This window comes from Helicoverpa armigera, chromosome 1, assembly GCF_030705265.1.
Source record: "Helicoverpa armigera isolate CAAS_96S chromosome 1, ASM3070526v1, whole genome shotgun sequence".
NCBI lineage: Eukaryota > Metazoa > Arthropoda > Insecta > Lepidoptera > Noctuidae > Helicoverpa > Helicoverpa armigera.
In genome coordinates this window covers 5,613,574-5,636,072 of record NC_087120.1, presented here as the reverse complement: position 1 = coordinate 5,636,072, position 22,499 = coordinate 5,613,574, and the positions used below count along the sequence as shown (strand labels likewise).

The 22,499-nt window shown below is 37.5% G+C and overlaps 3 protein-coding genes across 4 annotated transcripts in view; 1 reads left to right on the top strand and 2 right to left on the bottom strand.

Annotated features, from left to right (window-relative positions):
• Positions 1 to 1,365: 1,365 nt before the first annotated feature.
• Positions 1,366 to 2,947, bottom strand: LOC110380654 (uncharacterized). Its single transcript, XM_021340706.3, has 3 exons — positions 2,673 to 2,947; positions 1,853 to 2,266; positions 1,366 to 1,665 (listed from the first exon to the last, which is right to left on the bottom strand). Exons 1-3 carry the CDS (start codon positions 2,848 to 2,850, stop codon positions 1,610 to 1,612), a joined length of 648 nt encoding a protein of 215 aa, XP_021196381.2. The 5' UTR covers positions 2,851 to 2,947; the 3' UTR covers positions 1,366 to 1,609.
• A 4,502-nt stretch (positions 2,948 to 7,449) lies between these two features.
• On the bottom strand, positions 7,450 to 16,200 carry LOC110380651 (nucleobindin-2). 2 transcript variants are annotated; one of them, XM_021340701.3, is made up of 10 exons: positions 16,043 to 16,200; positions 15,480 to 15,598; positions 13,271 to 13,378; positions 12,013 to 12,120; positions 11,704 to 11,874; positions 11,076 to 11,198; positions 10,687 to 10,789; positions 9,548 to 9,781; positions 9,119 to 9,222; positions 7,450 to 8,383 (listed from the first exon to the last, which is right to left on the bottom strand). In XM_021340701.3, exons 2-10 carry the CDS (start codon positions 15,591 to 15,593, stop codon positions 7,700 to 7,702), a joined length of 1,749 nt encoding a protein of 582 aa, XP_021196376.3. In that variant the 5' UTR covers positions 15,594 to 15,598; positions 16,043 to 16,200; the 3' UTR covers positions 7,450 to 7,699. The 2 variants fall into 2 exon arrangements, with proteins under 2 accessions (XP_021196376.3, XP_021196377.3); XM_021340702.3 differs by lacking the exon at positions 10,687 to 10,789 and adding an exon at positions 10,535 to 10,637.
• Positions 16,201 to 16,709: 509 nt separating this feature from the next.
• Positions 16,710 to 22,499, top strand: part of Oseg1 (Outer segment 1) — a 37,720-nt gene continuing 31,930 nt past the window's right edge. The window contains exons 1-7 of the mRNA XM_064036841.1: positions 16,710 to 16,978; positions 17,929 to 18,159; positions 18,472 to 18,682; positions 19,020 to 19,167; positions 19,654 to 19,808; positions 20,552 to 20,749; positions 21,479 to 21,616. Coding sequence (XP_063892911.1) covers positions 16,917 to 16,978; positions 17,929 to 18,159; positions 18,472 to 18,682; positions 19,020 to 19,167; positions 19,654 to 19,808; positions 20,552 to 20,749; positions 21,479 to 21,616 — 1,143 coding nt within the window. The 5' untranslated portion in view covers positions 16,710 to 16,916. The remainder of the gene's footprint in view (positions 16,979 to 17,928; positions 18,160 to 18,471; positions 18,683 to 19,019; positions 19,168 to 19,653; positions 19,809 to 20,551; positions 20,750 to 21,478; positions 21,617 to 22,499) is intronic.

Sequence of the window (22,499 nt, the reverse complement as noted above, 5' to 3'; positions counted from 1 at the left end):
GTTCGAAAGAGTTACCTCGGCCCTGGTACACAAAGGTCTTCAGAAGGAACATGATAGATTTTAGTCAGTAAGAGTCTGACACTACCTACCACACTCGGCACCAACAGCGGGAGGGGTCATTTGATGATTTCCCATCAAGAAACAAGATCGTTTAATCAGCAATCATATAGGTAAAGTAAGTATGTACCTAAGTGCATATGTCTGCTAGCCCCCTGCCCTTTACCAAAACAGGTTTTCGTGTCCCTTTGCCCTTCATATACTTACTAGTATGTCCAGTTTTTTTTTTCTGAAACAAATTATTTTAGGATTTCCTTGTCCAGTTTTGCTATCTGAATGGGACCAAAGAAGAAGATATTTTATCTATTTTTGAATACTACTCTGTGGTTCCAATAAAAATTTTCATGTCATCTGATAAACACGGAGACTCTACTACATCTTTTGTTTGTTGAGTTGCATTTAACCATGTTACTATAGTCATAATATGGTACAGATGCCATCAGGTGAACCTGCCCGAATCTGCTTAATTTTACCAATCGAACATGAACCTTCAACTATTTATTATAAAGCCCAGCCGCTTTTCCTCTCCAACCCTTATAGTTCGAGGTTCCACACAATCCTCCTGCAGCCCAGCTTTCTGGTTATGCAAGATGAATTAAATATTGGACAATGCAATTCCTATATGCCACCTTGTTGCAGTAGCCAATCAGTGCTGCGTAGCCAACTGCCCAGTGCTCATATGACGGAATTTTGTATCGTGGTTCTTAGACTTTATCGTCTCCGATGGGTTGCTTCTTTTTAAGAGGCTTTCTCTATTGAAGCGTCCCTGAAGGCTTTAGATTTTTTTGATCTTCGAACAAGCCGAGATGATAGTTCGAATTCATTCTCTGTCCGTCTCTGATATTCTGCGGTCACCAGATAAAGACGAGACGGTGAGATTAGCAGAGTTCATCTTGCTAACACCTGGAAGACCGGTTTTTTCTTCATTCCCTTTTTTTGGTGACTTACGGACAAGTTTTTCTGGTACCTATTTATTTGTTTTGTTGTGTCCGCCCTAAACAAAAGCCTGAAAGCAGAGTTTTCATAATGTGCCAATTTAATTGTTTTTACTTTTTTGTACATATAATTTACAATAATATGCTTATAAGTTCGCATTCGCAGGCTTTTATTCGGATTATTCGTGGCTAAGAAGAACATGTGTAAAATATTTAGGTGGATTTTTGAACTCAGCATGTTGAGAGGTGAGGTTGAATTTGGGAGGGTTTTCATAAGGTGTATACGAAATAAATGGTTCTTTCGCCAAGACATATATATGTATTATGCATCGCTAGCTTTAGATTTCAGGGAAGTAGGTAAATAAAACACCAGTTTTATTCATAAGAGAAAGAGTACATTTAATTAATTTCAAAGATCTACAATATCATTGGTACTGATACATTGACCGTATATTGTATGACTTCAAATAGTTACTACGTCTAACATTAAAAAAGTCCAAATTTGGCTTCCTTTATCAGTCTACATCTCTTCATTCATTTTTTTTTCTTGATCGTTTTTTTCGGTGGGAACACCGCTGCACCATCCTCTTCTTCCAGTCTGCACCTCGCCGTCCACTCTACTGCCAGTTACTGGCTCCCTCTTGAGCATTATCCTCGCGGTCGTTTTCCAGTCCTGTCTTTCCCAAAGACATCATAAAAGTTTTACGAATATTTAGTATTGATATGATGACATACATGAAAAGTTAAGACAATAAGATTACGTGAGTAATAGCAATAACATTGCCTTAAGCAGGCAATTTCATCTAAGTAGTAACATACGTGTATATTACTAGTTAGATGAAAAAATGAATGAAATTAACCGGCGGTTCGATGCTCCGGCTGCTCGTCAGCTGAAGTCATCTCCCTAAGTGAACGCTCTACAGCATTCTCTACAATGTTCATTAGATTCTGAACATGAATTTTGCCCATCTCATCATTAGGTTCTTCCTCTTGCGTCCTTTTTTTTAGCAAAGCCTGTACCATCTCCTTAGTTACCACCTGTTTGTTGGTAACCCCAAACATCTTGTTGAATCGCTTATGGATGCAAGTTGGTATTTCCTCGTCTGTTATCTCGTAGATATACGCATCCATAAAGTCGAGGGACCCATCCAGATACTTGCTAGTTTTTGGGTGCATTTGGATGATTTCCTCAGTAACTTTCCCATAACGGATCATATTATTCAGCTTTGCATATCTGAATTTAATGCTGGTCCACTCTTGCTTGCACAGTTTTTCTGGAAAGATAAACAAAGTGTATTTAACATTTGTATATAATATATGCTTTTAATCGATTTTGATAAAGAACGCATGTAACATCACGCTTAGCTAAAATGCTACCTAAATGTTCTAGATGTCCTAAGAATTTCTTTCTGTCCTAACATATACGTGATCACCTGATCGCCAGCTCATTAAACATAATAGATTCGAAACTACCCATCTGTAGAGGCTCAGCTTAAACGAGCGAAAGTTTAATACAAAAAAAAAATAACAACAATCGCAGTCAATAAATCCTTTCGCACGTCGTAATCATAACAAATAAACATAAAGGAGTACAATGAATGACAAAGTACCTACGTAGTGGCACTCGGCCCCGATGCACGATGTAGGAAAAGGGGTATGTATACAAACAATACGACTTACGCGGCATGTGTATATCGCGGGAGATCCTGTCCCAGGCAGTGGTCACAGCAGCTTTGTACTGCGTCGGGGTCATCATGATATCCCTTATGTAGGTGATGGGATGGCGCTGCACCATCTTCATTATGTCCTGCTGGAAGGGCGACCAGTAGTTCTCCTCTGGACCAATCTTCTTCGCCATTTTAATTCAGATATTATCTCACTTAAACCACAGAACTCCCGATACGTCCTACTTCGAGGAGGCTACGAAGGGAATAACGCAATCGATAGTGCAAAAGCTGCGCAGCATCGAGCGGGGTACGGCGCCGCGCGCAACCCCTCATCCCTTCAACTCATCCCCTTGACCACTTTAGGTTAACCCAGTGACAAGCGGAAGCGGGACATGGAAAACAAAACCCACTGGTCAACGCTTCCTCTATACCAAATGAGCGTCGCCTTTGTTTGTAAATATTTCGCGCGGAGACCGGCTAAGCGGCTGACTCATGCGATTATCTGTGGTCGACTTTTTAATCTCGTTGAGAAAACATTTTTTATTGCTAGATTACCAATAATCGCTGACTTCTTTTCTCGTTCCTTATTCTCATTTACCTTGAGATTTCATGAAATTAGGCAGTTATTTTTATTCTGCCCTAAATCTGTATCATCAAGGGAGAATGCATTCACCTGCATAATATTATGACCGCCCGCTTCCGTAGCAAAGATACACCCTTAGAGCCTGCGCACATAGATTTACTGCGAAATATCAATTAATATATTCCTGGTATTGAAATACATATCTCTTTGTATAGTGCTTCGTCCTGCGCTATGATACCGGAAAAATTAATTAGACTTGCTTTGAAATAATATTCATTCTACCTAATATTGGCTTAGTTTAGAACTTCATAATCAATTGACTAGGCTAATAAAACAAGTACCCAATAGATATGCACCTGAAAATAGCTTGCATAAGGGGAAACAAAGAACAAAGGATTCCTAGATATAGCAGTTGTAGACGTATATTGGAAATATTTTGCGATGTTTTAATAAACTGAGTACAAACCAGTCCTTTTCTTGGCGAACCAACTTTGTCAAAAGTTAATGTGTAGTAAGAATTCGTTGTTAATTAATATGTTTTCGGTAATAGAATACCAGTTTATGGATATCGATGTCAAGTTGTATTATAATCACGATAGTTTCCATTTACCTACCTACCTACCATTAAAACCCAAAGCCATATGTTTCGTAACTTTTGCATTAAGGTTCAACAGGTAGGATACTGAGCAGGTTTCTTCAGAGCTTACAGCCTAAAGGAAACCGCATTAATGACATAAATGACAAAAAAAAACAAAATATCCTTGCTTATAGAGGTACAATAAATCACTGAGTCCCAATAAAATTGTAGTTCGAATCTCGTATTGTAATGGATCTGTGGTACCTAAGAGGGTCCTTCAATTGAGCGTTCAACAAAATCCTGTCTATAAATAAACTGGCCCACTTTTATATGATTCAATTAGTGTCTGTGTGCAAGTGTCGGGACCATTGTAGTCAATAGGGGGATACATATTGGTCACACGATGCATCTTGTACGCGTCGTAACATACGCAATAAGTGTGCTGTGACAAAAGAGTCTTTAAATCCTGAAGATGCAATCAAGTTCTTTCAACACCCTAGCTACGTCATCATATTCAATGGCTTCATCATGAGCCTATAAGTTATATTAGTCTCTTAATCCTGGATATATATCTTCATCATACGAGAGCCATTATGTGTGGCAGACGATACCAATGGTTCCTGAGATATTAATATTAGAACCAAGTACGTATTGTAGTAGGTAGGATAGTCGGAAGTCGGAAGCCCGGTAGTCTTGCCAAACGGTATCGGGTTTCCCGGGTAACTGGGTTGAGGAGGTCAAATGAGCAGTCGCTCGATCTAAAACACTGGTACTTAGCTGCATCCGGTTTGACTGGAAGCCGACCCCAACATACCTAATTGGGAATTTGCTAGGTAGATATTGATAGCTATTGGAATGGAGTAAGAAGATGATAGAACTGCAATTACGGAATTTCCAAGAATACCTATAGATTCGACGGCAGATTAAGTTTTAATAATACTACGATATAAGTAACAGTACCTACCTACGTAGTAAGCTTTAATGGCTGTCGCAACATTGGTATTCATAATCAATTTTAATTTATTTACTAGTCGTCAATAAACTAAGAGCTGAACACGGCTATCGTAGCGGCTTACTGGTTAAAGCACCTACTTCTGTAGTGCGAGTGTGCTGGTTTAATTTCTAATCGGACAAAAGTAGGAACTTATAAGTTATGCAAGTTACCACTTCTAAGTGTATAATTGAGAGAAATATCGTTGAAAAATCTTTACGAGTCATATCGTCAATCAGCCTCGAACAAGTGTGCAATTAACGCTCATTCCTTCTCTTTACAAGAAGACGCCTGTGTTCCGCAGTAGGATAATAATAATGGCGTCCACGGCCGATTTCAGCCACGGCGGCAGTTCTCATTTTAAGGAGATCAGCCAGCTGTGCAGGACATATTATAGTGCACTAGCATTTGCCCAGACACAGGTGCACTCCCTATTCCTTCACTCTCATAACCCGATGGGACGGCAATCAGACACGACCGGAAAGAGATCAGGGGCCCGATTCTCCTAAGTTAATATTGTCAAAATCGAATAGAAATTGAATCGCAATCTGATCGCAATAGCAGTTTTAACCTTATCGGGCATTCTGCTACTAATATAAGACCAATCGTATTCCAATGACATTCGATTGGTCTGCTATTTTGGTGATTTTGGTCTATACGGTAGTTTGCTGTACAATCATTTTGCAATCGTAAATCATATGCAGACAAAATGATTCATTATTGAATGACAGAAAAAGATAAAAACGTTTATTTCAAAGAAAAAATAGCGGAATGCCACATACGCTTTAATCGTAATCGAGTCGGGATTGGATCTCAGTCGAACCGAGTCGAACGTGAATCGTATTTCGCTTAAGTAAAATTAGGAGAATCGGGCCCCAGGAGAGTAGGATAATAACGAGTGCTCGTTACGGTACAGTGCCACATAAGAGCAGCAATGATTACAGGCTGCACCCTTGGAGAGTTTGGGCTTATTTGGCCATCGTACTCAGATGCCATATTTAAGCAAGTTTAGAATAAGCGACGAACGCCTCATTCCTTGATTTCAATGTTCTTTAAAAATAAATTCGGCGCCTCTGAGGTAAATAGGTGTAGGTGTAGGAATAGAATTTGGACCAATGTAGTGCCTTTTAGCTTGTAGCACAACACCTGTCGTTCGTGTCTTTATCCTTGAAGTCCTTCCCCATGAACTACTCCCTTAAGTATTTCCCCCCTATATCCTCCCGTGTGTATGTATGTACCTACTCCTGCCATGAACTCTCTTTTGTACCTACTACTCATAAATATACCGCTATGTAGATAAGTTTGGCACTCCTTTATGCATTGTCCTTATGGAGTCCCTCAACACTGCTTCATAAGTATACCCTCCTTATATTCTTCCCTTATGCACTCCCATACATACTAACCATATATAATTATGTTCTCCGACTTATATTATATAACCCGTTATGTACCTACTAGGTACTCTCCCTACGTATATACTCCCTTCTATATACTGCTTATGTATTATCATGTGGTATCGGCTTATTTAAATATTGTATACCTACTCGCTCATCTCCTATACATAAGTACAGTCATAATATATATGTAGGTACAAAATAAGTCTCAAGCTTTAAACTATTAATATCGCTTGTTTTGCTAAGTGCATACATAATTATTGCACGTCACGTGACTATTCTCCGGGATTGTTCACACCAAACGTATTGTCCGCCGCTGACTGTGAGTATACTCACAGTCGGCCTCAGTGTGAACGTCGACTCAATATGCAGTACGCGTACTCACCAAGCCGACAATAGGCTATAGCGTACGATGCGCTACATGTGTGAACAAAAGAATACGCTCGTGTAGGTTCACACTAGATGCGTACGCTGAGCGGCCGACTATTCTACACATAAAAGAGCTCTGGCATCACTGCGCGGCGGTGCGGACGCGGCGGAGCGGCGGTGCGTACGCGGCGGAGCGGCGCTATTCGGCAACTGCGTCCGCGTAGCCAATCCGCGTCCGCCGTGCATAGTCGCGTAGTAAAATAATCGGCTACTGAGAGTCAGCTACAACAGACGACGTAACAGCGTATAGTCGGTTCGGTGTGAACGACAATTTCAATATATATGGAAAAGCAATAAACTGCGTAACGCGCGCTCACAGTCAGCGGCGGACAATACGTTTGGTGTGAACGATGCCTAAGTACTTCTATATACTATCCTTATGTACCTGAATTTATTAAATGTGAATGTACGTGTTTTTTTAACTTTTTGTAATATCGGATGGACATGCCCACAGCCTATTTTCAGGGCAGGATCCGCCCCTGGGCCGTCTCCGCCTATTCTATTTGCAGCTTTTAACTAAAACCCAGAAAAAGGGGCTTATAAAACTGTGCTGTGCGAGATTCTACTAATTCACTACGACTAAGTGTGTGTGTCTATGTGAAAAAGACGAACATTGTTATTTAGCGGAAAAATCAAGCTCATAGGTACCGTATGGAGCTGTCTTTGAACGGCTGCTACTATTTTAAGTCCAAGCTCAACTAATTTACTACTATGGAATTATATCATGAGTTTAAGAGTCCTTTCATGAAGTAAGCTGCATCTAGCGAAAGCTTTAATTAGGGTTATACTCTAAAAATTCAATAAAAAGAACATCACTGGCTTGCTATTTTTTATTTAACTACTTAATTACCTAATTTACATAATTCTGTCTAGGTCAGAACAGCTAATAAATAATAAAAACGAGCATTTTCGGGAAACATAATTAAATAAAAACAAGCGTGAGATGAATTTGGCACTCATTTGTGAATTATATAAAAAAATATATATAAATATAGTCAATATCTCATTAAGATAAATTCATGATGATAAAAAATAATAATAATACATCGAGTCAAGTTGGTAAAATCTAATGATTAACTCCTACGTTTTGTGCATTAGCTGGCGGGTTTTGTGCTTGGGGTGGGTTTTGACTTTGTGGTGCTTGAGCTCCCTGTTGAGCCTGTCCTTGAACCTGTGGGGCTTGTCCTTGACCTTGCTGAACTTGTCCTGTCGTCGACTGCTGTTGCTGCACTGGAACTTGGCCCTGGTTCACATTATTCTGTGGTGGTGCTTGACCTTGTGTCTGGCCTTGAGAAGGTTGCTGTCCTTGAGGTTGTTGACCTTGGGGAGGCTGTTGGAATTGCCCTTGGGGAGGTTGCTGGTATTGACCTTGGGGAGGCTGTTGGAATTGCCCTTGGGGAGGCTGTTGATATTGCCCCTGGGGAGGTTGCTGGAACTGTCCTTGAGGCGGTTGCTGGAATTGACCTTGGGGAGGTTGCTGGAATTGTCCCTGAGGCGGCTGTTGGAATTGTCCCTGAGGTTGCTGCGGGTACTGTCCATGATATTGCGGTTGTCCCTGCTGGTACTGCTGTTGGTAGTTAGGGACCTGTCCTTGGGGCACTTGACCTTGAGGAGCCTGGCCAGGGGGGTAGAATTGTTGTTGCTGCATCTGCTGTTGGTAAGCTTGCTGGTGTTGGTAGGCGCGGTACTGTTGCAGCGCTTGGTGAATTTGATGCTGGGCTCCAGGGATGGGTTGGCCATGAGCGTCAACCTGAAGAAAAGGAGAATCTCTAGTAAGTTATTTAATTATTTATTTACATTATCTATCGAGATTTGGACAGTACTAAATCTAATTTTACCGCCATGCGCCATTCCCAATATTTGAACCATCTGTTGATTTGCTTACTAGAGACAGAATTTTTACATTAGCCCTATAAAAGTAATGTCAAATTCCTATCTCTAGTAAGACCAAACAACAGATAGACAGAATATTGGAAGCGGTCATTAAAGTGTAGACAACAGAATAATCGTAACTATTTCGCACTAAAATTACACAGTTTCAACTAGGAGTAATCAAGTCGACGTAAGGATATTGACCTCATTGAACTATAATCGGTTAAACACGTTTTCTAAGGTTGTACCGCCGTTCAAGCGTAAATGGATGACATGAAATGTGTTTAACGATTTATTCGCAGTTTATTAAATAAATTGATTGTGCAGTTTTTGGTGAAATATGGGCCAAGATGAAACTCGAAGATAATGAAAAGTTAACATTTATGAAGTATTTACTCCATCAAAATAATATGTAGATCTTTTATCCTACAACCTTGTGGGATAAAAAGTAATTTTACATTTGAAGGGTAACTGGGTTGAGCAGGTCAGATAGGCAGTCGCTCCTCGTAGAACACTGGTACTCAGCTGCATCAGGAACGACAGGAAGCCCAAAGTTGGTAGAAGACTTGGTAGACGATGAACCTTGTAGACAAGTATGCTAAAAGAAACCTACCAAGCCACGCTGTTGTAGATATCTCATCTCTTCAAGGCGCCTCCTCTCGTACTCATCATACTCAGATTGAGTGTAAATTTGGTTTTCTTCAAGAGTTTTCCATCCTGTAAAATGTAAGAAAATAAAGAATTATAATGACGAGCTGTAATTTTTAAATTACTCAGGTACTATTTTGCATGGAAACATAACTAGCTGTTACTGAACAATAACCTACTTCTAGACTTATATGTACATATTTTTTATACCAGCTTGATTAAAAGACATACATGCTAAACGTGACAAAAAAACATAATTTTATATGAATTTTGATACTTGATCTATGCTGCTTGAACTGATATAATGTGCAATAAAAAATCACATAATATATTTCAATCAACGTATCTAAAGATGTGCCCAATGATTTTGACACCCAATATAACATCAACTTACCTTCATCCTGGTTAAACTCCGCCTTCTGAGTCTCGGTCATGAACTCGTTGAAATCGATCAATCCGTCGCGGTTCCTATCGTTTTCCTTGAACACGTGTTCTCGCATTCTTTCCATCTCTTCAGCTCTTTCATGCAAGTCTTTGTTGGGACCTCCTGGGCCGTACAATTTGTCTAACTCCTTGATGAAGAGGGCTTTCACTTCATCAGCGTCCCAAACGCCATTTCCGTCAACATCTGTTGATTGTAAACAACGTGATATGTTTGTGCAGGATAGAAGGTTTAGTTTTGAAAATTGCGAGCATTTTCATACCAAACGTATGTGAGTAAGATTTAAGTTAAATAAGCTCACGACTTTTAAGTGGCATCAGGCAAGAATTTAAAGTAAAATCAGTATTTACTATTAGGAAATATTATAAATATTGTTAATACTTAAATTATTTATAATTAGTTTAACTGTAACTATATTGTTTGTTTCTGTTATATTTTTTCTCATGCATTTAATTATTTAGAGATGACATACTAATGATAAAATGTTATTTTTACTTTAGAAATGATGCTCACTATGATAATAAACACAATTTTACAAAAGCTTGGCATGCTAACTCGCAAAAATAATAAAATAAAAGTTCTAGAAATACTAAACTGAGTACACACAAAATCATGCAAAGCTTAGTACATTATAAAATATTTATTTAGAATTACAAACAAACTCATTGTGATAGATTCCTAATCTATACAGGTCTATTGCATGTCATAAATATTTTTAATAAATTATTATCAGAACAAAAGCACTAAAACATAACAACGAAAAAAAAAACAAAACAAATATTACAACACTCAAAATTACATGCAGGTATGTAAAATCCAAAATAGCGTGCGAAAAACCTCTGTGGAACTCGTTTTCTTTTTTATTATTAACGAGTCACCTACCTATAAAACCTACTTACTAATTCATTCTAAGTCATACTTGCACGCTATGGATCTTACCATGCATCATGAAAAACACCTTTGGGTTGAAATCTTTTGAATCCATTTTGTCGGCGTTTTTCCATATCTCTAACAATTGATCCTTTGTCACGGGGTGGTGTAGCTGTTACAAATAAGACGGTTAATAAGTAATGTTGCCAGTTACCACTCACCATGCATCATGAAGAAGGCTTTGGGATCAAATTGTTGCTGTTCCATATGATCCTGTTTCTCCCAAACCTCTTCCAGTTGTTGTTTAGAACCAGGGTGGTGAAGCTGCATTATCAAGGTCATTTATAAAATGTAAGATTTAGAATACTATAGTCAATTACTATTAATTGAAAGTAGAAAACCATATCAAAAATTACATGTGGAAAGAAAATATTAGCGGCCTTATCACGTTGTCGTCATATCGCCACTGTTTTGAATTAATTTCAACAACACCTGACGTAAACGGGAATTCACATTATAGAGTTTCATTTTCCTTGAGACTAGTTAGTCATAACATTGTTTGAACAATGAAGGTGTGAATGATGTGTAGGTACTATAGCTAGTTACTCACAGGCTTGTGATGCTTGATAGCCTCTTCCTCTTGTTTAAGTTTCTCCATATATTCTTTCTTCTGAGCTTCTTCCATACCTTCTACTTTCTGATGTTCATCGAATTTCTTTTGCATTTCATATTCCTATAAAATTCAAAACAAATAGGTAAGCGATGAAAAAACTGTTATGGGGTCATAAAATATTCGAATCAATGAGCAAGTAATAAAATATGCAACGAGGCTAACCCGAGCCTTTGTGACATCGCGTGAGTTACGAGGACACCACGTAACATGTCAATCACAATACACAATGTATTATGCTGTTGTAGAACTTGCCTTAAGAATTACGTCATACTATTGAGACATATACTAAGTAGTATAAGGCGTCGTCCTAATTGGCAGCGATCGCACGATGGCGCGATGCGTTTTTCATCTCACGATCTCACTATCTCACTTGCGAGGTTCAAATAGGACACTCTGATGAAATCTGTATGTTTGAACTCATCGAACGACGAGAACGCATCGTGTCATCGTACAATCGCTGTCAATTAGGACGACCTCTTAGATGAAAAACGCATCGCGCCATCGCGCGATCGCTGCCAATTAGGACGACGCCTAAGTAAACAAAACATTTTGTATATGTAATCACCTTAAATTCCTCCTTCCGTTTCTTATCAGCAGCCTCCAAGTCAGCAGTAGTCTTCTTGATAAGCTTCTTTAAATCTTCAATTTCAAATGTGTGCGGGTTGTTGTGATCTAAATGTTCGTTAGTAGCGACCTTGCCTGTGTGTTGTTCCAAGTTATTTGTCAATTCGAATTGCTGTGGAAAATACAAACAATCCCCTTAATATTTTCATATTAAATGATAATGGCAGTCTATTACTTAACTATTGTTGCTAAGATATTTCAAAGGCCTTTATATGGTCGAGTTAAAGTATTGTGATGATTATCAACTTACCTTGGTTGCCAAATGACGAAGCCTGTCCAGCTCACGACGTTTGATTTCATCCAATTTAGTCCTGACATTGTGGTTCACGAAGTCCAATTGTTCGGCTATTTTTCCAGACTGTTGAGTAAAAACAAATTTAAATTGTAATATTACTAACTGTCAAGGGGATAATTACTGTTCAAGGCTTAGACGGAACTTATCTATTGTGTAATCATTAGAATAAGATTGTATCACAATAGGATTGAATATAAATAAGTATTCTATAGGCATAATAGGCTCACTCTTTTGTGCTTCTGTTTTCCAAAAATAACCAACCAACCGTCTACTGGTAGTAAACAGTATAGGTATCAGGTATTTAGACAATGCTGGAAATACTACCTGCACTGTACTTAAAATCAATGTATTCAATACGAGAGACACACACATATTTCTAATATTAAGTTACCTCTACAATCTAGAACATTCTATATCAAAGAACCCCTTTAACAATTACACTGTCCTCTATCTCGTATAATTTATTCAAACCACGGCTAAAGTTACAAGGACATTTAAGCCCTTAGTGGATCAATAGGTAATGGTTATTGATTTTTATAGAATAGATGGTTTCCTTATAGACCAATAAGTCTCAATGGAGTACAGAATTACATGTTTTTTTTCCTTATGAGAATAATCTGCAGTAGCTTTTTGTCATTGCAGTTTTGGATTGTAGAACATTCAGTTGCTAAAAGTATATGCCAAGAATTTTCAGTTATAGGTGAATCATGTCAATGGCAGTTATTTTAGTTGGTCTACATACATACCTAAAGCCCACTTCGTTATTCAAACAAAGGCATGTAACACTTTGTCCTAACTGTTCTTTAGCTTGTTAAAATCTCATATTCATGGTGAACTTTTGTTTAAGCCATGTATTCACTGAGAAACAATTGTTTATAAACACTGTTTCAGAAACAATATATACGTGTTTCTGAGACAAATAATTTTGTTTCAGAAACATATAATTTTGTTTCTGTGGATGATGTGGACGGCAGAATTTCCGAAACATTGTTGCTGTAAACATCTACGTGATGTTTCAGAAACTGTGTATCTGAAACATTGTTTCCCAGTGAATACGTGGCTTTATAATCAAAGTTGCTAGCAACACTCCTAGTTCGTGAGTTGACAATAAAGCAACACTCCTAACATCAACAAGATTAATCAACTATCGATAAACTTTACTATGTTTAAGGGGTTTGTATTAAATAATGATAAAGCATGTGTAAACTCTCACCCGAACATCTTCTTCGTCAGCTTTTTCCAAGCGTTCCCTGAAGTCAGGATCACTTTCGAGAGCTTGAACGACTTCTTTCAAATACCTGTGATATTCCATGTACTCCTCCTGTGAACAAAATATAATAATTGTAATTCAGGCATTTCTTTTTAAAGTTTGTTAAAGTAACAGTACAACACCAAACATATTATTGTTGTAAAACAAGCAAACGCAATGCACAAAAACAAGTACATGTACATAGAACATGTTTTTAACTAGGCTGGAAACAAGTTAGACATGTAAGTACCTACTAGTATCTTGTAGCCATGTTGCAGATTTGTACACTTAGCAACATATATACGAACAAACAGTCTCAAATACGGTTGATTGAGTATTTTTTCCAAACCCCCCAATAAAAGGACTGTTGCAACATTTCTTGAAGTAAACAATTATTCTACAACTAGCCGTTTTCCCGCGGTTTTACCCGCGTCCCGTGGTAACTACAGCCCGTACCGGGATATAATATAGCCTATGTTACTCGTGGATAATGTAGCTTTCGAATGGTGAAAGAATTTTTTAAAACGGTCTAGTAGTTTTGAGCCTATTCATTACAACCAAACAAACAAACAAACAAAGTTTTCCTCTTTATAATATTAGTATAGATTAGTATAGATATTAGTATAGATTAGTATAGATATTAGTATAGATTAGTATAGATATGGTTTTGGGGAAAGACAAATGAATACTCAAACATTTACTAAATGCCAAAAATGTGTGCTTTTAGAGCTGTGATTAATAAGATATAGATGAGAAATACTAAAAGGAAAATAAAATTAAACATGGCATTAACATTTCAAATCATAAATGCCTTGGTTATTGTATGAATCTGAGAAGTGTAAGATAAAGCAAAATGGAACGCTATTATTTTTAACTGCAGTAAGATTGTTTACGCTTTAATAATATTTGATTCTGAATAGCATAAATTCGCAGTAGCAAATACAATGTGTTTGTTTGATAAATAATTAATTCTATGGCACTTTAACTTACTGCATATGACTGGAAGGTAAAAAAAAACAAAGTATTTGTCTGAAGAGTTATGAACTTTTATAGAGGTAGACCACTTATTCTAAAGAAAGAAAATCCTCTTCAAGTAAAAGACAATGGTGGAGGTGCACCAAGTTTAAGTTAATTAGAAAAATACTGTCTAATGATGTTGTTCTACAATGTTACAAGTTTTAATTTCACCTTTATATACCCAAAATCTGCCATTTTGTAGTAAGTGTGGCAGACATTATTTCTTATAGGTTCAAAAATATGTAACAATACCAGCTGTTCACACAGTTTCAACCACTTCCCATGGATACTACTTTCCTTACTCAGCAGTTTTAGAGCCATTATAATATTAGAATAGATGGTGATACTATTAGATATAGAAATCGCATAGGCTTGTAGACGTAGATATATAAAGCACAGCTGCATACAGAAGTTATTGATTTCTGGAATACCAGTCCAGTGGGACACTGAGTGCATGAGTCATGTAAAAACACACTACTTATGAATGAAAGACAAATGAATTCCTCAAATGTTGTCATCCTATTTCACACGCTATAAATAAACAATTTTTATTTTTCTTTCATAATGTTGACATTCACAAGAATCAGCTAAAGGAAAGCAAACACTATTATGATGCATTGTTCAATCTCACAGAACAAGTTATTCCTACTCATGTTGTCATAACATGGTTTTTTGTTTACAATTTCTATCTAAGAATTATTTGGTAATTGGAGATGGTGTTAGTAAAAAGCAATTCTCTGTGGAACATCCTGACAGTCATTAACAATAATAATGCAAAAGGATCCATCTCATACACAATTAAGTTTTTAAGTCAATTCCAGTTGTCCTCAGAGGACAGCCTATGGACTTAAAAAATCTTTCAGATGTCATATCTATTTTTAGTAGTTCTACTGTACTTGAACAAGGAAAGCTTTTGTTGCAAACAGGAGTATTAATCACACAATAAAAGCAATGAAATCAAAAGATAACATATACAACACACAGTGCATAATTGCTTATAAGTACACATGCATATCTTTGCAAGTTGCTGAGCTTTTCCTAGAAGGTCAACCGGTTCTATTTATATCACTTGGGAACTTTTGCAAGCTGCAAGTGTAGTAGGCACACAGACTTGAACAAAGTACTTAATTGTTGAAAATAAATGATAATAACTTACCAAGTCATCCTTCACTTCACTGTCCTGCTCATTGGACTTGTCCGGAGTCACTGGCGGTGCATATGAGCAATGAAGAATCACCAGGAGACACAAAAAACTCGACAACCACCTCATAGTACCTAAAAGGAAACCTTATCTTAATATTTGCGATTCTATTATCTATAACAGACACCTAATTAGCTACGAAAAATAAAAGAATAATAAGTGTAAGTAATTATTGTCTCTGGTGATTTACTATCTCAATTAATTGATCATCACGTAATGTCTATAAGTAATGATAGAGAAATTACCAGGAAGTTAGCAGTGAAAGTTGCGGATATTAGGCATTAGAACTCTCAATTAATCAATAATTCTATCTTCAGCCATTTGCTTTATTTTCTCGAGATTATTTTTAGCATAATATAATAAAGTCGTTTCATGATATCGGAAATTTACTGTAGAATTATTGATTATTTACAAAAAAACCATATATCGATCTCTAGTTAGCAAAGCTAAAATTTTATGTAGTTTTAAACAGATTTAAATTGAAAAGGAACTATAGTTTATTAGGACAAGGGACTTACCAGTTAGTGATAAATTATTTTTTTAAACAAAATTAAATTAAACACACAACGCTACGGAAATACGGATGAAGTTTCGTCACATTTGTTGAAATTGAAAGAAATAATCAAATAACATATTGACGTGTCCCAATCATCGCATAACCATGAAAATAGAGATGTGAATGTGACTACATCGCATTGCGCACTCGATTGACGTTACTATGTTGGTTAGACGATTAGTTCCAGTTAATGGACTTAACGTGACAAATCGCATTATTATTTAATAGTATTTAGATATGCGTCTACATACTGATAGTGTATACCATTGGATATTGTATCCACCACCAATAACGTTTCTTAAAACTGAAGATCTTTTCTGGTAAATAGGTAAAAACTGTACTAAACTGAAATTCACTTCGATTCGTCACAATAACAATATTCCTCTATCAAATGTAGATAATTTGCAGCATTAACACAGAAAATTACATAGCTAAATCCTTTTTGTAGGTTTCACGAGTCAGCAGGTAAAATCATCATACCGAAATAAATTCCTATTAAATATTCAATAGAATAGCTGAGTAAATATACTCAGCTTTACTCGATTCCTATTTAAGATGTTAAGTACGATTCAAACAAAAATAGATCGATATTATGAATCTGTGATATAATGGCATATTGACAGATTTGACGTAAATGAACGGCCTTCCCTATTCTTATTTACCGTTTGTTTACATTTTTTGAGACGCCGTTGTCAACCAACACAATTTAATCAAACATTGACCAATGTTGTATGAAACTGAGCAATGAGTGGCAAAATTACAATATGCGCCTGACAAACTACCGAAGTAATACGCGTTTGTAGCTTTAATATCACCTTTGGAAAAAATAAAACAAGATGAGGACTGTCCCGAAGTGGGTGAATAAAATTCACGAAGCCGACAAAGTAGAGTTTTCCAGGTAAAGCAAATTGAATTAGACATTATTTAAATAACAACGTGCGTAACGCGGTGGTTGAAATTCAATTGATTGCCATCGTTTTGGTAGCAGTTATTAGCTTGGTACAGTACCCATTGAGGTTGTTTTCTTGTAGAACCGCCAATTTGTATCAACGTAAAGCAGTCTATAATAAAGAGACAAATATATCTTGAAATTATCAGGAGTGCTACTCAATAATCACCAAACCAATGTAGGCATTGTCATTTCATGAAAAAGCTAAGTTTGTAGTTGGTAATAAGCGTTTGGTTTGGGGTAGAAATGCTTTTGAAATGGGCTTTGGAGAGCCTTGTTACACAATTTATCCAATTTACAACGTAATATTCACTAAATATTGGTTGGTATCATTTATAGGAAACTCATTTATTCTTGGAAAATTTCTTATTTAAAATGTGGGATACCCAATGGGAATGAAGTATCAATTAAGAAAGATCAATGTTGGTTTTCCATTCTAAATTTATCTCAGAATCTATACTTCACAGCATACAGTTAAGATTGCTAAATTCACCACTTTAAAGCACCCAGCAATCTGTTTTGTTGTATTAAACTCAATTTGATATCATATCTTAGTTAAGTATGATTTCCTGGGTCCATGTCATGAATGGTGCTAACTGGTTCCAAAATTACTGGACCAATTTTGAAAATTGTTTCCCTGATGCTACACAATCTGGAGTAGCAGAGGATGCATTTGGGTCTTAGTTCCCACCAGAGAAGTGAAACTGTGGGAAAACAGCTAGCATTGTGTAATAATAATAAGTTCACATACCTGCTAATATTCACTGAACAGTAATATCACTGCAGTACAGAAATGCATGTTCTCTCCAATCCCACCAACATATTCCGTTAAATAAATCACCTATCCTGGTTCTGCCACTCCAGTTTAATAAAGAGGTTTGCAATCCCATTGTTTCCAGCGTCCACACAATATGCTTCAGTCCGGACGGCAGCCAGCTTGTAGTAGGTGCAGGAGAGAAGGTGATGGTCTATGATCCCAGAGATGGAGCTCTTGTCCAGTTACTCCAGGCTCACAAAGGTGCAGTCCATGCGGTGGCATACTGCGGAGATGGCAAGAAGTTTGCAAGTGGTAGTGCCGATAAAAATGTTATCATTTGGACTTCCAAGATGGAAGGCATATTGAAATACTCGTAAGTTGATGAATTATAGTCTGATGGCTAATCCTCATTAATATTAAAACTATGCAAAAGTGAGTTTATTTATTTGTTGGCTCTTAAGTGCTAAAATGGCTGAATCAATTTGAAGTTTAGATATAGAGATGCCATTTTGAAGACAGAGGTAGGTTAACTTTAATTTAGGTACAGTGTTTTGATGACAGTGTTTTACAAGCCTGACGCACAGATCTCACACAAAGAAGAGAGGATAAAAAGGGCTGATGATGTTCCGATAACAATGCAATCTATACTCATGCTTACTTCCTGATTGGCTCTCTTGTTTTACAGGCACAGCGAACCAATCCAGTGCCTTGCCTACAATCCTGTGACATTCCACTTGGCATCGTGTGCTCTCACCGACTTCGCATTCTGGTCAATGGATGTGAAAGCAGTGCAGAAGTTCCGGGTGCCGGGGCGGATTACTAGCTGTGCTTGGTCTACTAATGGCCAGTACTTAGCTGTGGGACTGGCTGTTGGCGCAGTTTCTATAAGAGATAAAGTAAGTTTCTGTTAAAAAGGTTTACATTACATTGGAATGGAAATGTACTAGTCAAATAACTGTGCTCAAAGTATATAAGGACCTTTTTGATGATATGTGTGCAGGACTTAATACTAATTGACTGTGTGAAAGTTGATATGGGAAGAAAAAGGTTACAAGTGAGATGACGACAGACAAAAGAATGTGGAATAATAAAACAAGCTCGCAGACCCCTATTGAAACATGCCACAAGACCTTTGTAAACAGTTATGTTAAAAAAAGATTGAACCACTCAAAGTGGTCAGCTTGATGACATTTGTGCATAACTAATAGTTAAGTTAAAACTTGTATTTTTCAGATGGGAGATGAAATATATCGCGTGACCCGTGAAGCGGCTGTGTGGGCGGTTGCCTTCTCGAAATCGATTCTGGTAGTCACTGACTGGAATGATACCCTGTCCTTCTACAACACTCAGGGTCAACAGATTCTGAAGGACCGAAATATAGGTAAAATACATATGATATGTGCAATGTGCATGCGTTTATTCGCCTACTAGAGCATTTTATACGCCTATTTCTAACAGCGGTTTCATCATCTTCCTGAGGACAAACGTCTAAATAAACAAATGATGACAAATCGACATAGAACTCCCATGGCTTGTTGTCTTGTGCACGCTGTTCGTTTGTTAGCAGTAGGTCTTTAACTGGAATCCCTAATGACACTGTATAATAGACTGCTAATAAAAAGATGCTAAAAAAATACTTTGATGATGATGAAATTGGAAACGAAGATTGGTGGCACCAAAACTGATCGGTAATGATTGGTAGCCTAGGGGCAGGAATAGGTTACTGTTTATCTGGGACTGAGTATTTCCTTATGGACGTTGACGAATCCTAGTACCATATAGAAATAGTTATACCTATTCATGATATAGTTTACATAGTAGACTTATTACGATATATATCCTGATGATTTCCTATATAAAATTCCAGGTATATCAGCACTATCAGTGACGATGCTTGGAGCCCTCGTGTTAGTCGGTGGCGTGGGCGGCTGGGCGGTGTTAACATCGGAAGGGGTGCCTATATTGAGCACTCCTCAAGAGTGGGTCTGGGCTATTGCTCCGTCACCTTCTTTTAATAATCTGGTAAGTTTTCTTTATATTTATATGTACACTAGCGACCCGCCCCAGCTTCGCACGGGATAACAGTATTTCCCCACTATTTAATGGATGTTATTATACATATAAACCTTCCTCTTTAAACACTCTATCTGATAAAAAAATAAAACCGCATGAAAATCAGTTGCGTAGTTTTGAAGATTTAAGCGTACGAAGGGACAAAGGGATAGATAAAGCGACTTTGTTTAATACTATGTACTTAAGTGATTTACATTGTTAAATCGTAATCCTGAGATTATAATAAAGCGTGCCAAGGTAGCTTCAGAGCTTGCGTTTGTCTGACGATTTAGCGAAAGCCCACCGGATTTTGAGTATGCCTACCGAATTTTGTATTTTTTCCCAAAATTGTGTGATTGCCCCTCGAATATAGGCGTTTTAAAATTGGCGTTTGTGCTCTATTTATGATAACTTCCTGATCTTTTTTTCCGATTTCCTCTCAAATTATACTGTTTCCTCTCGAATAATGCTATGCCTTGGATTTTGCGATCGCCACTCGACTTTAGCGATTATTTTCATATTTTTTCGATTGCATTCCGAATTTTGTGATTGTTTGCTTTCTGTTGATGTTGCTGAGCGATATTATTTCTGATACAAATCCTGGTCCTGCATCTACGTTATCTACAGTTTTTGATTTTATTTCTAACCGTCATCACAAAATCAGATCACATAAACTGTGTTTAAAATACAATACCTATTACAAATAATTCTAGGCGGTCGCTTGCCAAGACGGGACACTGTGGTGCTACCAAATAGTGTTCAGCACGGTGCACGGCCTGTACCGTGAACGTTACGCGTACAGAGAGAATATGACTGATGTCATCATTCAGCACCTCACCACTGGGAACAAAGTGCGCATCAAATGCCATGACAGGGTGCAGAAGATCGCCATTTATAAGCATCGACTTGCGGTATGTATGACACAGTATGTTACTCATTATAACAATTGTTTAGGGAGCTACCTGATTGAAATGTAATGAAATACGTTAATTCACGCGTGTGACACTGCCTTACAAAAAAATTAATAAAAATAAAGTTTACAAACGTTAGAAAAAAAAGTCAAATTACAATTAAAATACAGTAATGGGAAATACGTGAGACGGCCCTCGCTCACCAAAATGCTGAGACCCTATACGGGACATTGACGCTCAATCCTACTCTGTATGAGAGAAGACCTGCGCCTAGCAGTGGCACGATTAAAAGGCTGAAGATATCCAGCTACCAATCATCTTTGATTTATACTCATGCTTGTGTATAAAATAGACGTACGCCTGCTATACGGCCTTATGCCTGCATATCTAAAAGGTTCTGGTAAAAGAGTGCTAAGAATGTACCACCTGTATAACACATGGAATGCTGATAAAGTATTGAGTATTGATTGTTTACAAAAAGTTTATGGTCGACAAACACATACATGTCGATTTCCAAACTAATTGAGTTATTATTATTGTTATTTATGCCTTGGTAAAGCTGCCATAAAAGCAGAACGAGACATCGTTCGGTACGAATAAATAGAAAAATATAATCCAATAAGATCGATTTTATGAAATTGTTTCAGATTTTACGAGATGCAATTAGTTTATATTTCTCCATTTCTTCGTACCGCAGATTCACTCCTCGAAAACGTTGTTATATTCCAGGTACAACTACCAGAACGCGTGGTAGTGTATGAACAGGGTGATGTCGAAGGCATGCTATACAGGGTGCGGGAGAAACTGCCGCAGAAGACTGAGTGCTCACTCCTAGTGGCTACTAGTGACGCCTTACTTTTGTGTCAGGTATAACATCTATACATGTATACTATCTATAGTAATAATGGCGTCCAAGGCCGATTTCAGCTACGGCGGCTGTTCTCATATAAGGAGATCAGCCAACGGCACAAGTATTTGCTTCGACACAGCTACACTTACTATTCCTTCACTCTCATGGCTCGATAGGACAGCAACCCGACACGACCGGAAAGAGATCAGGCGCAGGACCGACATTTACGTGCTCTCCGATGCACGGGTGTATCAATCACCAACTTCCAGACTACGGGCTGCTTTGTGAAAGTTTCTAAAACTCACAGTGGCGCTTGCAACCACTACACCATCGAGGCAGTCATACTATACTAATAGAATATAGAGAAAACATGGCGGTGTAAAGTATGAAATTAGCAAAACTAATTCAATATTGCAAACGAAGTTGACTAGGTAAGGCGTTCGATTTGGTAACATTATATAATCGAGATTAGGGCCAGGGTAATGAGAAACAGCGCGGGATGCCCTTAGTATCGCGCCAGGCTGATTTAAAATTTGCAATAAGTAATGGAGAAAAAGTGGATTCCTCAATCTGAGGACTGAGGTAGCACACGTTAGAGATTAGTTTTGGTCATCAGTGGCCAGATAATGAACAGGTTGATCATAATGGTTCAAAGAAACTAGGAACTATACATGATAAGTAAACAACGAGTCTGTTAACAGACATTGTCCTATTCTAACTAACATTCTTGTATTCAAAATTAAAAATTATTAAAAATTATCTCAGGAACATAAACCGCTGTAGGTACCACAAAAACTTTAAAACGTTTGCCGAACACTTGTCTAAAAAAAAAGACAGATGAGGTCCGTTTTTGAGCCACACTTTTTTTAGACACGTGTTCAACAGATGTTTAAGTTTTTG

Bases quoted from the DNA above. Each gene is read 5' to 3' on its own strand.
- LOC110380651 (XM_021340701.3), bottom strand. From the start codon at position 15,593: ATGAGGTGGTTGTCGAGTTTTTTGTGTCTCCTGGTGATTCTTCATTGC. The intron at 12,121-13,270 runs GTGAGAGTTTAC...TTTACTCAACAG, and splicing joins CTGACGAAGAAGATGTTCGG to TCTGGAAAAATAGCCGAACA. The intron at 11,199-11,703 runs GTGATTACATAT...TGAATTTTATAG, and splicing joins AACGGAAGGAGGAATTTAAG to GAATATGAAATGCAAAAGAA.
- LOC110380654 (XM_021340706.3), bottom strand. From the start codon at position 2,850: ATGGCGAAGAAGATTGGTCCAGAGGAGAACTACTGGTCGCCCTTCCAG. The intron at 2,267-2,672 runs GTAAGTCGTATT...TTATCTTTCCAG, and splicing joins CCGCGATATACACATGCCGC to AAAAACTGTGCAAGCAAGAG. The intron at 1,666-1,852 runs GTTAATTTCATT...TGGGAAAGACAG, and splicing joins GCCGGAGCATCGAACCGCCG to GACTGGAAAACGACCGCGAG.